This window comes from Folsomia candida, unplaced genomic scaffold (assembly GCF_002217175.1).
Source record: "Folsomia candida strain VU population unplaced genomic scaffold, ASM221717v1 Fcan01_Sc014, whole genome shotgun sequence".
NCBI classification, from domain to species: domain Eukaryota; kingdom Metazoa; phylum Arthropoda; class Collembola; order Entomobryomorpha; family Isotomidae; genus Folsomia; species Folsomia candida.
The window spans coordinates 3,727,514-3,743,095 of record NW_019091206.1 but is presented as its reverse complement, the minus strand read 5'-3'; the positions used below and the strand labels follow the sequence as shown (position 1 = coordinate 3,743,095).

The 15,582-nt window shown below is 35.5% G+C and overlaps 3 protein-coding genes across 4 annotated transcripts in view; all 3 read left to right on the top strand.

The window, feature by feature from the left end:
• Positions 1 to 2,174: 2,174 nt before the first annotated feature.
• LOC110855877 (39S ribosomal protein L38, mitochondrial) lies at positions 2,175 to 4,652 on the top strand. The gene is made up of 7 exons (XM_022104272.2): positions 2,175 to 2,376; positions 2,589 to 3,067; positions 3,165 to 3,326; positions 3,411 to 3,628; positions 3,708 to 3,826; positions 3,900 to 4,195; positions 4,284 to 4,652. Exons 2-7 carry the CDS (start codon positions 2,941 to 2,943, stop codon positions 4,571 to 4,573), a joined length of 1,212 nt encoding a protein of 403 aa, XP_021959964.1. The 5' UTR covers positions 2,175 to 2,376; positions 2,589 to 2,940; the 3' UTR covers positions 4,574 to 4,652.
• A 130-nt stretch (positions 4,653 to 4,782) lies between these two features.
• On the top strand, positions 4,783 to 8,463 carry LOC110855930 (thiamine transporter 1). Of its 2 annotated transcripts, XM_022104357.2 has the most exons (9): positions 4,783 to 5,140; positions 5,212 to 5,291; positions 5,358 to 5,528; positions 5,649 to 5,712; positions 5,788 to 6,165; positions 6,226 to 6,333; positions 6,432 to 6,520; positions 6,787 to 6,890; positions 6,982 to 8,463. In XM_022104357.2, the coding sequence occupies exons 1-9, from the start codon at positions 5,098 to 5,100 to the stop codon at positions 7,361 to 7,363; spliced, it is 1,419 nt and encodes a 472-aa protein (XP_021960049.1). In that variant the 5' UTR covers positions 4,783 to 5,097; the 3' UTR covers positions 7,364 to 8,463. The 2 variants fall into 2 exon arrangements, with proteins under 2 accessions (XP_021960049.1, XP_035712504.1); XM_035856611.1 differs by lacking the exon at positions 4,783 to 5,140 and having other exon boundaries at positions 5,380 to 5,528.
• Positions 8,464 to 8,967: 504 nt separating this feature from the next.
• The window catches only part of LOC110855820 (dedicator of cytokinesis protein 9), a 29,404-nt gene continuing 22,789 nt past the window's right edge, over positions 8,968 to 15,582 (top strand). Inside the window, exon 1 of the mRNA XM_035856609.1 lies at positions 8,968 to 10,192. Within this exon, the coding sequence (XP_035712502.1) occupies positions 10,091 to 10,192 (102 nt within the window). The 5' untranslated portion in view covers positions 8,968 to 10,090. The remainder of the gene's footprint in view (positions 10,193 to 15,582) is intronic.

The following is a 15,582-nucleotide window of genomic DNA, read 5'->3' as shown; positions in this document are numbered from 1 at the left end:
GGCCCAGGGGACGTGTACCAACGATTTAAAAAATAATTATTTTATTTGTAACTCCACCATTTGTCGCAACCGTTAAAAGAGCCAAGAGTTACCTAGATACTTGATGTCAAGCAATCGTGTTAAAATACTTATGAAATATCAACGAAAAAACCATAGAAACTTAAAATTTCGCGAAATCTGTATTTCTGAATATAATGCTGTATTTTTTGTGACCCAATTTCTTTGAACAAAAGAATTTAGTCTCACATCGTTGAAATATCTGAACAAGAATATGAAAGAAATTTTGAAAACAATTCAAAACTTATCAATTTTCGAAATTTTGTGGACAAATAATTCTTGGACGTATTAGAAAACTTTGTCTCACTTTCCTCCACAGTAGGAATTTTTGGGGTAAAATCAAATTTTCGGGGTAACACGAGACTTCAAGTTCCCAGCTATCCTAGCAAGTTCTATTATAGCTAGCTCTCCTAGGCAGCACTACTAGCTAGCATTACTAACTAGCACTACTAGGTAGCACTACTAACTAGCACGACTAGGTAGCATTACTAGCTAGCACTACTAACTAGCACGACTAGGTAGCATTACTAGCTAGCACTACTAACTAGCACGACTAGGTATTACTAGCTAGCACTATTAGCTAGCTCTCGTAGGTAGCATTACTAGCTAGCATTACCAGCTAGCATTACTAGCTAGCACTACTAGCTAGCTCTCCTAGGTAGCATTACTAGCTAGCATTACCAGCTAGCTAGCCATTTTACGCTTTCCGCGTACCTAGTATGTATAACCTAACCTGCTCGCTTCGCCCGTTTAAATACGAACATTACCACAATATGGGGATAATTGTAACTTTCTTGTTTTTGGATTTTTATCAAAAATGCTTTCAATTTCTTGTTTAGAATTCTTTAATTAGTCTAGAAACTCATTTTCATTTAAATCTGGGACAAAAATAATAATTTTTGTACACAATTTCAAAAATTTCTAACTTTTTTGTTTTTGATTTTTTCAAAAATCCTTTCATATTCTTGTTCAGTATAGTTTAATTAGTCTAGGAAATCATTGGTATAAAACAAGCAAAAGGACTCCTCTCCGATGGGGGAATGTGATACACCAAATTGAAGGGTTTTTCATGCTGATCAAGAATATATAAATTTTTTGACCGGCAAACGTATATTAAGGTCACAATTAAAGGTCAAAGGTCAAAATTTTTTATTGCATTTTTGGACGTTTCAGGGCATTCTAAGACTTTGTCTCACTTTCCCCCATGGCGGGAAATTTTTTGGGGTGACATGAGATTACTAGTTTTTGTTGTCGAATGTCGAATGCCGATTATTTTTCTACAAAGTGTAAAATTTTTGGGGCACTATGAGATTTGGGGTAAAGTGGACCATCGATTATCGAAATTGTGCCCAATATTGGGGTATTGTTCGTTTTTAAGCAAGCGAAGCGAGCAGGTTAGGTTAGTTTTACTAGGTACGCGGAAAGCGTTGCTATTCCAGCTAGCAATCCTAGCTAGCAGTCCTAGCTAGCAATCCTAGCTAACAGTCCTAGCTAGCAATCCTAGCTAGACACTAGAAATCTCATGTCACCCCAAAAAATTTCCCGCAATGGGGGAAAGTGAGACAAAGTCTTAGAATGCCCTGAAACGTCCAAAAATGCAATAAAAAATTTTGACCTTTGACCTTTAATTGTGACCTTAATATACGTTTGCCGGTCAAAAAATTTATATATTCTTGATCAGCATGAAAAACCCTTCAATTTGGTGTATCACATTCCCCCATCGGAGAGGAGTCCTTTTGCTTGTATTGTTCCAAATCATTTTCATTAAAATCTGGGGCGAAAAATTATTTTTATACAAGTTTTGAAGAATTTATAGATCTTTTATTTTTCCAGACCGCCCCGAAAAAAAGGTATTTTCTTGCTCAGGGGACCGTAGGGTATTCACAAAAAAAAATTCACCCTAATCCGAGCTAGTCCCCTGAACTGCAATTTTATATCTGTCATGTGGGCTAGTTGCTATTATTATATATTTAAGGTGCGTTTATGCTTCACGTAATCGTCATGTCCTCCTCCAAATCCGATTTTTTGATTGGTTAAAATTGTTAATTGTCGTAGTGATCATTTCGTTCAGCCAATCAAAAAATCGGATTTGAAGGAGTACGTGACGATGACGTGAAGCATAAACACCACTTTACATGTGATTTTATTTATCCACGAATTGCATTTTAGATATATTTGAAGTCAGAATTGAAAAATATGGACTGGTTCGAAAGTTATAGCACAAATACGGGCGGACAGACACGACGATTCATATAAAGAGGATCTAGCTTTGTGAAAGAGCTTTCTCGATTACGGCTCTGGAATGGCTAAATCTTGTCGGTATGTTATTCTTATGCATGGATGACTGAAGAAGCTACGCTTATATAGATGGCTACTTACATAAGCAAGTTTCTCGTCGGTCGTACGACCGGCAACTTAAAAAGCATGAGGATTCTCTCCCCATAGAGTTTTGTTTCCCCTTCCAGTTAGAGAGATTGGTATTTCATGATTCTTATGGACCGACAAGATTTAGCCATTCTCAATGTTAAAAGGAACCAATGGCGGACAAGTTTCCCCGGCTACTATTTCTGTCAGACCTTCAAAAACTTGCTAAAACGTTTCAAAATCGACTCAAAAGTTTATAAAAATCACCAAAACGTCACCAGTCCTTGAACCTGAAATTTAACTACTCAGGAACTATTATTAGGCAAAAGATTAAGATTTTTCATGGACGAGCGAAACGAAAAATAATTTGAATATTTTTTTTTTTTTTTTTTGTTAACAAATTTTAATTTAGTTTGAATATAAAATACACTTATTTCTGTACAGAGTAACAATGTCTGTAAAATACATGGTAGTTTTAGATATTTGAATAATAATAAGTGGTTTTAAGTTTTTGGATAAATGGCAAACTTGGGCCAGCTGTCATGGGGTACTCTTCAGTTCATAGCAAAGGTTGGTACCCGACACAAGTGGTATCGTCGTGGTGTAGCGCCAGAAAAGGGTAAAACGTTGGCGCAGAAGATGACTGGTAATTGAAATTAAATTACTATGCTCCACTTTCGACTTATACATTGCATATTGTACTATTGATTAAACTACAGTTTTTTTGTTTTGATTGTTGACAGCATGGAATTCTAAGGATCAGGATCCCGAGCTTAACTTCCGAGTTAATATAGGATTTGCAAATCCTGTCATTCGCAGGAAAGATGTTTTAGAAGAACGATTAAAAATTCGGAAGCAAACCAAAGAAAATTTAGAGATGGAAAAGGCTGCTAAGAACAAAACTTGTAAGGAAATTATTTTCATTTATTTCTAAACGTTGTTACTAAACTTTGTAATTAAGTGTTGTATTATCTTATCTTATCTTCTAGTGAGTGTGCCTGTGGAGGAGGTGCACCAAGAGAGCATCATCAGCAACAGATCCATCCACGTACATCAGGCTGCAGAGTATTTTAGTATTTACCAAGATCTATTTGAAGACGCTTATTTTACTCCAGTCGTGCCGTTGAATGTTTCTTATACGTGGGGTAAAATTGGTGAAGAAATTGAGAGCAGGGTGTTTTGCGGAAATCAAATTACACCTTTGGAGGTAAAAAAATGGAATGCATTGTAGAGTTGATTTCTCAATAAATGGTATAAGAAGTTAAATATAAAATTCAAATGAATAGGCTGTCAATACACCAAAGGTATCTTATCCAGCAAAATCTAGCGATTTGTATACGCTTGCATTTACAACCCCGGATTGTCATTTCTCTGGCGAGCCTGCAGAATATCTTCACTGGCTTGTGTAAGCTACTACTTTATTTGACTCTCGAACGTATAATGTGATTTTAACTGCTAGTTATTTATTCCTGTTATAGGACAAATATTCCTGGCAATTCAGTTGAAAAGGGTCAAGTCTTATGTGACTATATGAGACCTTTTCCGTTTCGAGGAGTAGGATTTTGTCGCTACATTTATGTGCTCTATAAGCAAGATAAACAATTGGATTTCTCTCAGTACCAAAAATCTCCATCATGTAAGAATTTGTCTGAGCGGACATTTTCTACCTACGACTTTTATCGAGAGTTTCAAGATTTTATGACACCTGCTGGGTTATCATTCTTTCAATCTAATTGGGATCAATCGTTAACATCCTTCTTCCACAACGTTTTGGGTGGGTTTAATGATCAATAATTATATTAAATTAACTTCCTATGTAAGCTACTATATACTAAATACGTGTGTAAATTGTGTTTAAACAGATATGAAAGAACCATGTTTCGAGTACGATTTCAAACCAGCAAAACTTAAACCTCAAGAATGGTTTCCAGTCAGAAAACCTTTCAACTTATATCTGGATAAGTACAAAGATCCCAAAGTTTTGCAAAAGGAATTGCTCCTGGAGAAGTTGAAAGAGAGACATCCATTCAAACCTCCTCCAAGGCCACCAAAGTATCCCTTGGCCCACCCGCTTCCTCACTCAAACCCTTCATGGCTTAATGATGATATTCGACGCAGAAGAGTTCGAGAAGGAAAATGGAAATTTATGTAAACTTTACAGTTTATAGAATTGTTAAAAGCAGTCAATTAGTTTTTTTTATACAATAAAGTGGACAAATAGGAAACGTAAATTTGTTTGGGTATCATTCTTCATTTATGGACTAATAAGTTTTATATAAATAGTATAGTGCATGTTGGGTTATAAATTACTCAGAATTGTGCTTCATCATTTGTGTGACAATCAGCATGATGAAGACATTACGGCTGACATTGCATTATCCTATACATCAAGTTTGTCCTCAGTCAGTACACTTGTTTATACGAATGAACGAACCATTGCAACGAGATTACATCCCCTCTGCGAGAGAATGCTGAGCTTGTTACACTTATCAATTAATTTACTGCAACTTGGATTGTCGCACAACTTCAAACACAACGAATTTGTCACTTTTACTCTGACTCGTGTGATTGACATTACATATTTATATTGATATTTCATTGCATGTCTCCGTTCACATTTATCTCTGTCGAATACACGAACTGAATTGTACAGAATCATTTCTGAAAAGAAAGAAGATGGAGAAATGGCAAAAGATCTCACTGATTTTGTGCACATTTGGTAGGTGATTACAGAGATATAAATTGATCTTATACTCCTTTAGCATTATTATTGAGATTATTATCCCAAAGGCTTTTTCAAAGAACTCCGTCCGTCGGAACCATTCATAACTGAATACATTGTTAATTTCAAAAATGTGACATCTCAAGAGGTGAATTATTTGTTCTTTCTCCTAATTATTATTTAAACTTTAAATTATTCCTGTTCAATTCAACAGTTGATCCATGTCGCATTTCCAGTATCCACATATTCCTCCCTGGCAGCCCTGGCCATCGTGTTCTTGGTGACTGACTTCCTCCGATACCGTCTCGTGATCATTTTCGAAGGCCTGATGTACATCTTGACATGGGCGATACTCATTCTAGGGAGTGATTTGGAAGCCATCATTGTATGAAACTATACACACTTTTTATGTACATATCTCAATTTCCCCATGCAGCCAGATTCAGGTTGATTAATAATAAATATTATGCATGGACGCATTTTTTTTACTTCTGTCACACTATAGTGGGTAGAAGTGTTTTATGGGATCGCATGTTCCACCGAGGTCGCCTACTACACTTACACCTACGGTCAGTTTAAAGCAAAATTTGCTTTAAATAAATGCACAAAGACGTACTATTTAGAGTAATTTATATCCATTTCAGCGAAAGTGGAGAAAGATCGCTACAAAAAGGTCACTTCTCACACCTCCAGTGCTCTCTACGCTGGGAAATTTGTGGGTGGACTTTTAGCACAACTTTTGGTCACATTTCAACTAATGAACTATCACCAACTCACTTGTCTCACTCTTGCTTTCTCGATTCTGGGATTTATTGCAACACTATTTCTACCCAAAGTTAAGAGCTCAATTTACTTTCACCGATACGAACGGGCCGTAGAACAACCCGGTGTGCCCGTGGAAATACCAGTTGCAGAAAGACATGACATCTCGACAGCATCCAGATTATGGAATGATTTTATGGAGGCGTACTCCAACACCTACATTCTCAAATGGTCTCTCTGGTGGGCACTTGCGTCGGCAGGTAATTCAGGCATTTCAGGAATTATTTCAATTTAGTGTTTCATTTTCTCCGCATCTGCAGGACAATACCAAGTTGTCAACTACATTCAAGTTTTGTGGGAACAAATCAACCAAGAAACTCAATTGGAGCCGTACAATGGCGTAGTCAAAGCACTTCATACCCTGCTAAGTTGGTCACCAAACTGCATATACTGCTAAAAATAATAACAGAAATTCTTGAAATGCATATGGGGTTTGTAGTTATATTTTGACCAAATTTATTTCCAGGTGCTGTATTATGCTTAGCAGTAGGCTATGTAAAACTTCGTTGGAGTCAATGGGGTGAGCGTCTCCTGGGAATTCTCTCTTTGTTACAGGTAAAGTTGCGTTCGTTGTAAAGTTGAGGACAATGAGGAATACATATGGAAGGATAGACAACGATTTAGTACTATAAATATAAATAGCAAACCTATAATTTATGCTGTCTCATCTCAATTGTTAGTTTTTTAGGGTATTTTTTTGCACCTTTGGGTATAATCGCAGTATATTTCCGGTTGTGTCGATCAGTAGAAGCCACCGTCTTCTTCTAAATTCTTTTCGTCTCTCCGTTTGTCTAAATAAGTGAGTGATTTCCTTGTTGCAGGGCGGCCTCTTAGTCTGGATGGCGAGGTCCTCCTACTTGTATACTGCCTACATATGCTACACCGTCTTCCGAACCATTCATCCCGTAATGCTGACAATTGCAAGGTGTGCCACGTGCCTCCAGTGGATGCCCTCCACTAACAAGGACTTAACTTATATAATCCAAAACTTCAAGCTTCTTTTTATTTTTATTTAGCGCGGAGGTAGCTCAAGGAATATCGAAAGACAGTCACGGTCTGGTATTTGGAATCAACACATTTCTCGCACTCTTATTGCAAACTCTGTTGACCATCGTGGTGTCGGATGAAAAAGGATTGGCGTTGGATGTAAAGCAGCAATTTATAATTTACGGAGGATATTTTTCAGTGTTGGGCGCTGCCTTCGTTTTGGCTTCTGCGTGGTCATCCGCATACTTAATTTATAGGAAAAAATCGCACAGGAATCGATTCAACGACCAATTGCCAGATAATGCTGGAGTAAAATTCTGCAATGCAAATGAGCCTTGTTCGTTGCTGGACAGCAGTTGTCCATGCACTCATGTAGGCAAAGAAGCTTTAATGCAAAGCAAAGTACCATGATTAATTAGTTTCCTTTCAATAAAATGCATGCATTTGCCTAGTTTTGGATTGTGTAGGAATTATAAATATATATACGAGTTTGAAGGTTTCATCAAATACTTAATTTCTTCAACGAATTAGGGTAGTGTTTTTAGTATGAATCAGTTGAATGCACTAAGATAATAAAAAAAAGTTGCGTAATCTTTTCATGAAAAAACAGGAAACGAATGGAGCGAATTGTTTTTTCGTTGATATCTGTAGCTCGTTTCCTTCTCCACATGAATTTTACTTCCCTTGAAAATAATGAAATTACAATTATTTGCAAAGAATTTCCATTCAGTTAACTTGCATGTTTGTGGGGAATGTAATTAGCAAAGACAAATGCAAACAAGGCACAAACAGAAGGACAAAACTCATTGTCGTCGTTGAAATCATATTGAAAATTTGTCAATCGAAACCCTCAACTCCTGTCGTTCTGTCTCTTTTTAAATAAATGTTGCATATAGTGGACAAGCAGTTAATTACAAAACTGTAGGGAAACTTTAGGCCACAAACCACTAGCAGAACTTTTATTGTGAACCACTTTAGCAGTGAGCCTGCTATCCTGCTAAACATTTAATTACGCAAATAATACTGAAACAGCGTGATGGGCGAAAGAACGATTACATTGCATAATAACGCATTCTATATCTGTTTGTGGCCTGGATCAAACATCATCCATATTACCGGTCCAATTGTATCGCTCATGTAAAGCGTTCTGCTTCTTAAGATGACGATAGGTGACTCATCGTCTCAAAAAATCTCACGGCACAAGACATGGAGTAAATTAGCCGAATGAGCCGAATTATTTTATTATTTGGTACCACTTATTTATATTTTGGCGTAAAAAGCATACGAAATTGACTAATGTAAACGCCAAAATAAGAATAAGTGGGAACAAATAATAAAATAATTCGGCTCATTCGGGTAATGTACTCCATGTAACGTGAAACGGAGTTTAGGTTACTTTCCACACCATGATTTCAAAATTGTTTTCTAGAGGAATGGAATGGAAAATAGAAAATCTATCTGATCCAGTTGTAGTCAGTAAGCTGATTAATAGGATGGCGATGATTTTTTAAGAAAAACATAAGCCAATTTTTTGGACACCCAATTTTTCTGAAGGCCTTTTAACTAGAGGTCTTATCTTGGGTCTCCTCCTTCAAAACCTGATAAACTCTGGAGTGCATATTTTTAATAAATTGGTACTGACCTGGTCTACAAATGGATCTGATAGAATTTAAAAATAAATTCCCAAAACGGAGAAATGCGTAAAAGTGTTCAGATTTTTAGACCTGTGACGATGAGTCACCTAATCCTACGTTAAAAAACAACACCCACAACAGCTACCACCCGTACATGAGCCACTATTGCATAGCGAGTTAGCTAGTTGCAGAAAAAATTATTATGTCAGTATGCAAAAATAAATTGCACATTTTAAGCACCAAGTACAATGTACATATACATACATATGTAGAAGAGAACGACAGCCTCCACATTTCATTTTCATTGCCACAACCATGATGCATAAACACATATACACGTTCGCTATCCTTCGAGTTCCCTTCATAAATATTTTTATAGAATCAGTCTTGCACCTTGTGTAAGTAAGTAACCTATAGACCACATGCAGTCCAGAGAAATGCGTGTGTAAAATATTCTTGGAATAACCACGAATCTAAAACTAACAAATATTCAAGAAGAACTCAATGTGTGTGTGCAAGCATTCCGGTTACGTCGAGTTTTATTAAGGAGCAGTATTAATATACCACGTAACATGCATTTTACCATCTCAACACTCGATTCTTCTGTGTAATCATAAGAATGGTGTTGCTGGATAAAAGAGATCTTTTATACAGCAGTTGCCAGTTGTTGAGGTTTTGCCACCGAGGAAGCTCATTTATGTGAATTTCTGCAGTTCTTCTTCTTCCCTTTCCCCACTTCCTTCCTGTCCAGTCAAGCTCTTATTTTGTGTAACATCAACATTTGCCAAAAAACACAACCAATAGCGGATGTACCACGGTGAACGTTAGTGTTATCTTTCCATCTCATTTTCAACCGTCATACACACAAATTCGGTCTGTCTCTGGATATATTAAATTTTATACATGTTTATTCTGGGTGTTACTGAACAACTATGAGCTCGGATTACTTTACTCGCCGGAAGTGAAAGAAGTAGAAAACATGGGGAAAAGTGAATTGAATAATTGTTGTAGGAAGTGAGGAAAATGATTTTCCTTAATTATTAGTTTAGTGCTCTGCCATAATACCATAATACCACCGACTAGCAAATGCAATGCTACATATTTGTATTAAAACAACAAAAATGACGATGGAAGTTATTTCATTTCAATCTCTACGGACAAATATAAATTCCTAGTTTTTGAATAGACACATGAATTATATTTCGACTAATCTAGAGTGAGGAACACTTGAAGTGTAAGAATGCAAAAACCACATAAAGATTTTATGATAAAATCTTTAAACCAAATAAAACCGATCTAGTCAACCTGGCGTATTGCTTTTCAATTTCACACTAAAATTTAGTGACTAAATATAATTAGGAACCGTGTTTTATTAATATAAATATATATATCATAATATGATGGGAATACAAAATCTCGTTCTAGTGTCAATTTATATTAATTAAGTACATATGATACACACCGACCGAGTGCCATAACTAATAATACTTGTACAAAACTGAAAATGTCGGAAAGGAAATTTGCCCGAGTGAAAGGAAAGGTCGGCAGTGCGGCTCAAGTTCGAGAAGAAGTTTCGAAACACGTCCGATCTAAAACAATTTATCAGGTAAGCGAATTGAAAAGTGTCCATGTTGAAATCAAAGTTAATTTTTTGGATGTTATTTGCAAATAGCTGTTTCTTAACGTAAAAATAACTTTGTCTGCGGTGGCATCATATTAATTTCAATTAGCATAAATTACATCACTGCTCGTTTCGTCAAAGCAGAACAACGACTTGAAGTGATGGTTGTGGAATTGTTATATTAGCAAAGCGTTCATCAAGTGATTAATTCAAGTGTGGAGTTGAGAATTGCTGATTGGTTGGCACCGCATCTTCTTAATAAAAGTAAAGTGGGTGATCAAGGTCATTGCATGTTGTAAGGAGTTGTATAAATTAAAAGTGGTTGCAGGATTTAGATTCATCAGCCCATATTGATGTAGCCTACAAAGAAGTATGTATTTGTATGATCTATCTCAGACCATATATGCATACTAAATGCTGAAGCTTAATCTTCTCCAAGTATCGAAAATGTAATGTCAACGAAATGTCAATGTTTTGTTTGGAAAGGAAAGGTCGTGTTAAATCGATTGACCAAATGCCATGAGAGTTTGGGTGTGATTAATACTCTAACTGCATTTCCGTCTCACCTACAAGACACATATGCCTATCTTATCTGCATTGCGTACGATTTTCTTATCATTAACGATTTAAGTGCATGAATTTTTCACAAATTTTATTTATGTGAGTGAGGTGAGTGAGATATGTGGAAGAGCTTTCTTGCGGTTTTACAGATATGATATTTATATATTTTTATATATATTTTATATATATTTTATGGACATAGCCGCTGAATTTAGTTTTTTCAGTAAATTTTCTCATAAATTGAATTTGACATTTATTATTTAGAGTTAGTTCATCATCATTCCTGAAATACTAATGAAGAGTATCAATGGTTCACCCATTGAGTACGCCCAATTAAATAACTTACCCATCAAATATCACCGACTGATAATGGCAAGTTCAACAACTTATTGTAATCAACTTGTGGAGATTTTCAAGTCAACAACATTGGTTAACTTTTAATTGTCACTAAATGTCACTCACTAGAATGATCTTTTGATCAAGAATGACTTCTGCCCCTGCAATTAACCTCAAGTTACATACATGGCAAGATTTCTCTGCATGCTTCATTGCAATAACCATGATAAGTGGATCAATTATCTACATCTGCATACGTAGGTCAGTGGCTGATAAAGTTTCCCATGATCCTATCAGGGCCCGTGAGAGGGGCGGGCAAGCCGGGCAGTTGCCCGGGGCGCTGAGGCGCCGAGGGGCGCCAGAGGGCGCCAACGATTATATCATATGTTAAGTAATTTATTGGCATAATCGTGGTAAAAAAATTATAGTGAAACTGATTAAAGTAAAGTTCTTTTGAATATTCCACAGCAATGAGTGGTATTTTTCAGTTGTTTTTGAGTAGAGCCTGCCATTTCTGGTTTTTATAGGCTTAAGTTTTTGTGGTTGTTGTTGTAAACGAACCCCTGAAAACCCCACTGCTATCATGTGTTCGTGGGATTTTTGTAAAACTTTGAAGCAAGTTGAAATAAACTTCTCTAAACCATACATACACAACTTCACTATTAATCAATGCTAATTAAGTTATCGGATTCAGCATGGAATTTTGAAATTTTGAGGATTTTCACGTGAATTGAATTTCTAATGTCACTACCATGTACATAAATCCTATCTTGAATAAATTGGATTCTTGAATTAATTACATTTATTCAAGAGCCCCCAAAAATTCCCGAAAAATTCCTTACACATGAGTTTTCTAGAAAATTCCCGTTTTTCGAACGCCGCCTTTGACTTTAACATAGAAATATTTGTGACACAAAAATGAACCCTTTTATAGAAAATCACGGGTACCAAAATTCAAGTTACTTTTCCCATTCACAGTGTGACGATTTACAGGGTTGGCCAAGATAATTTAATAAGATACAAGATATCAGATAAAAGATACAAGATACATCTTGTATCTTGTATCTTGTGTAACGGAGTTTATCTTATCTTTTATCTTGTATCTGAACGTTTCGCAAAAGTATTTGGTATCTTGTATCTTGTATCTGGAGAATTTATTGCAATCATATTTTATTTGAAATACTAGTCAAGATACACGATACTTTTTTTAGTGAAAAACCGGGAAACTTGCATATTTGGTAGTATTAAAACTTGGAATTATGAAGATTTAAAAAAACTCAGTGTACAGCTTTGCCGAGCCGGACGCAAGGTTCTGTTGTATAACGTCGTAATATTTATTTATCCACAGTAAATAAACCCTCGCACGTTGGCAAATTTTGTAATTTGCATTATATTCCTAATTTGTACCACAATTAGAGCAATTATTCCAAATTTCAACTGAATATACTGGTAATAATAATTTCAGCTCCATAGAATAATTTAAAAAAAATCAGTATGGGTCACCACAGATGAAATCCTCATATTTGTTTATAAATTGTAAACAGGGACTTGCATTATAAATTACAATGCCAGTTATAAGTCGTATACTATCATTATTAACAAGTTACTCGGCTACAATACAAAAAATCAAGTGGTGCTTCATTATTTCATGTTTTTTTTGCAAGCTCCGGATAATTTATCTTATATCTTGAAAAAATTATTTCAAATAAATATCTTGTATCTTGTATCTGGGATCACAGCAGATAAAATTTATCTTGTATCTTGTGTAACTCTAATTATTTGTATTTAGTATCTTGTATCTTGGGTTTCGTTCAAAATATTTTGTATCTTGTATCTTGTATCTTTGAAACAAAATATCTTGGCCAACCCTGACGATTTAACATGTAAAATTCAGATTTACGCTAGGCTAATTGTATTTTGTCGAGGTGCGAATTCTAAACCTTTCTCCAGTCAAACAATTTGGTTTTCACAAATTTTGAACTTTTCGAAGTTGACAGCGACTTAAAAAATTCAAAAACATTTTTGTTCAGAAGAAATATCTGATTTATTAAAATTCAATTTTCGCGTCATTTTACGTTTAACATTTTTTTTACTTTCTGAAATTACTTAAAGCCAATTCTGGCCAACTTTAAATTTCATTTAATACTGCCGATGAATTTTTATAAGCCACGTAAGTACGTTTTATTGCTAATCAATATGTTTCCAAAATTTTTCGAATTTTAAAAGTTCCAGAATTTATAAAATCAGAGGTTTTGGCTGTACAAAAAATTTAAAAAAATTCCATTCAGGGAGCCTGCCGAAAAGTTTCCGAACCTGCGGAAAATGCAAGTACCAGGCTCGAATCGAATTAGAGCATTCTGGAAAAAATTATTAGTGTCCTTATTTTTTCGCGAAAAAATAAAATTGGTCCCAAGTGTATCAGAATTTGTAATGCGAAAGACCTACATTTTGAGCAAATTGATTCCTTTCTAGATTTTCTCATTAAATTATCGAATGACTAATTTTTAGACAAATTGAAAATATTATTATGGCCTTTTTTTACCCCTCGAAAAAATCATGTAGATTTAGAAATAAGAAGGGAAAAATTAGGGGCGCACAAATATGTTTTGCCCGGGTTAATTTTTGGGGTCGCACGGGCACTGGATCCTATAGATAAAACAAGAAGGATTTTTTTGTGCATATACTGATGTTGAGTGGGATTCTGGCCCGGACAAAAAGTCCTGTTTTGATGTGAATCGAGCGTGCACGCGCTCTTCCCTACTTTTGCACTGATTCATGTGAAAGTTTAAACTTTGTCCTAGAGATGCGAAATTTGACATGCACATGCACCAACATATGCTGCATCATAATATAACATCAATTCCCGTTCCGTTCGCTATAAATTTTTCAGGAAAAATCAAAAACCAAATGTCATCCCTATCATTTCTTGGGTTTTGATTTTTCCTGAAAAATTTATAGCGAACGGAACGGGAATTGATGTTATATTATGATACAGCATATGTTGGTGCATGTGCATGTCAAATTTCGCATCTCTAGGACAAAGTTTAAACTTTCACATGAATCAGTGCAAAAGTAGGGAAGAGCGCGTGCACGCTCGATTCACATCAAAACAGGACTTTTTGTCCGGGCCAGAATCCCACTCAACATCAGTAAATTGAAAGTGCTACTAGTAGTCAAGCTGTTATCGTAGTCAGTATTTGCAGTCTTCCACAATGCACCTGATGCACCAGCATTCAATTACACACACCTTCAAAAAATGTCACGCTATCCATACATCTATAAATGCTGTAATTAGATCATTTAACTTTTCAGAAAACTGCATAAAAATACTTAATATCAGTGTTCTTCTCGTGCTAGAGAAATTTTCAAAGCGTTTTAAAATCATTTTATGCGGTGAGGTGAAGCATAATTAGAGTCAATAATTAAAAAGACATAGGTGCACATATTTATTTAGGAGACTGTAATTTACTGTTAGGTTTAAATCTGTCACGTCACGCGTACATAGATGTACAATCGTCATTCATTTCCGTTCTCAAAGCTCCTTTAAATTTTACTAGATTTGAATTATGTGCAAAACATTACCTGCACTTTTGCGAATTTCTTGGCAAGTAGCTAACTCTATAATACCTTGGTGTTTTTGCACACGACATAAATGTGCTGTATCATTTGCATGAAAGCGAACTTGTCTAACAATTCGAGTGAGTGTTTGCCTGAGATTAATGTGAATACTTATTAGTTCATTAAGTAGTTTACTTTCTCCAATGTCCCGTCTTTCTTGTGTCGGTAAATTAGTCAACATTTCCCTTTCCTGAGTTGTGCTTAGGGCAAATGTTGTTGCACCTTTATTAACATGCCATCCCATTCATCACTTTTACACCTCCGTGCTTGATTAGTTTGATATGTGCTCAAATTTCTTATCGTATAGTTTTATTTGCATGATCAGATTATCACTCCTTATAATCTCATTATTTGCTACTGCTTGATTTAATCTGCCAGCGTATAAAAAACCATGTCTCTGCTCTTATAATATGCATGTATGTACCATGACACGTATTTAGATATGACATGAGAGACAATTTAATAACCAGTTTCCCATTCATGGTGTCATAAAAGAAGTTTTCTGGTGCATTATCGGGTTATTCGCCGTGGTTTCTTATTATCAATAATATCAATATTGATTAGGTGTCGGTGCCAAAAATTGATGAATGGTATTCAATTGCATTCGATGGTTTTATGCATGCCACTTTAAAACTGAATCTCTGAACTCAACTTTCTCATGATAAAAGATGATTTGAAACTTGTTGCACACAACGCAGAGACACGTGGACGACATAATCGTCAAACTGGATCAATTTACAATTTGCAATAATATAAACTCTCCAATTTAATAATTATCGTAATTTTTGGCTGTTGCAAATAGTCTTAATGGAAACTATAGTATAGGACAGGTAGGTGAAACTATTGACAAACGGTGGGAA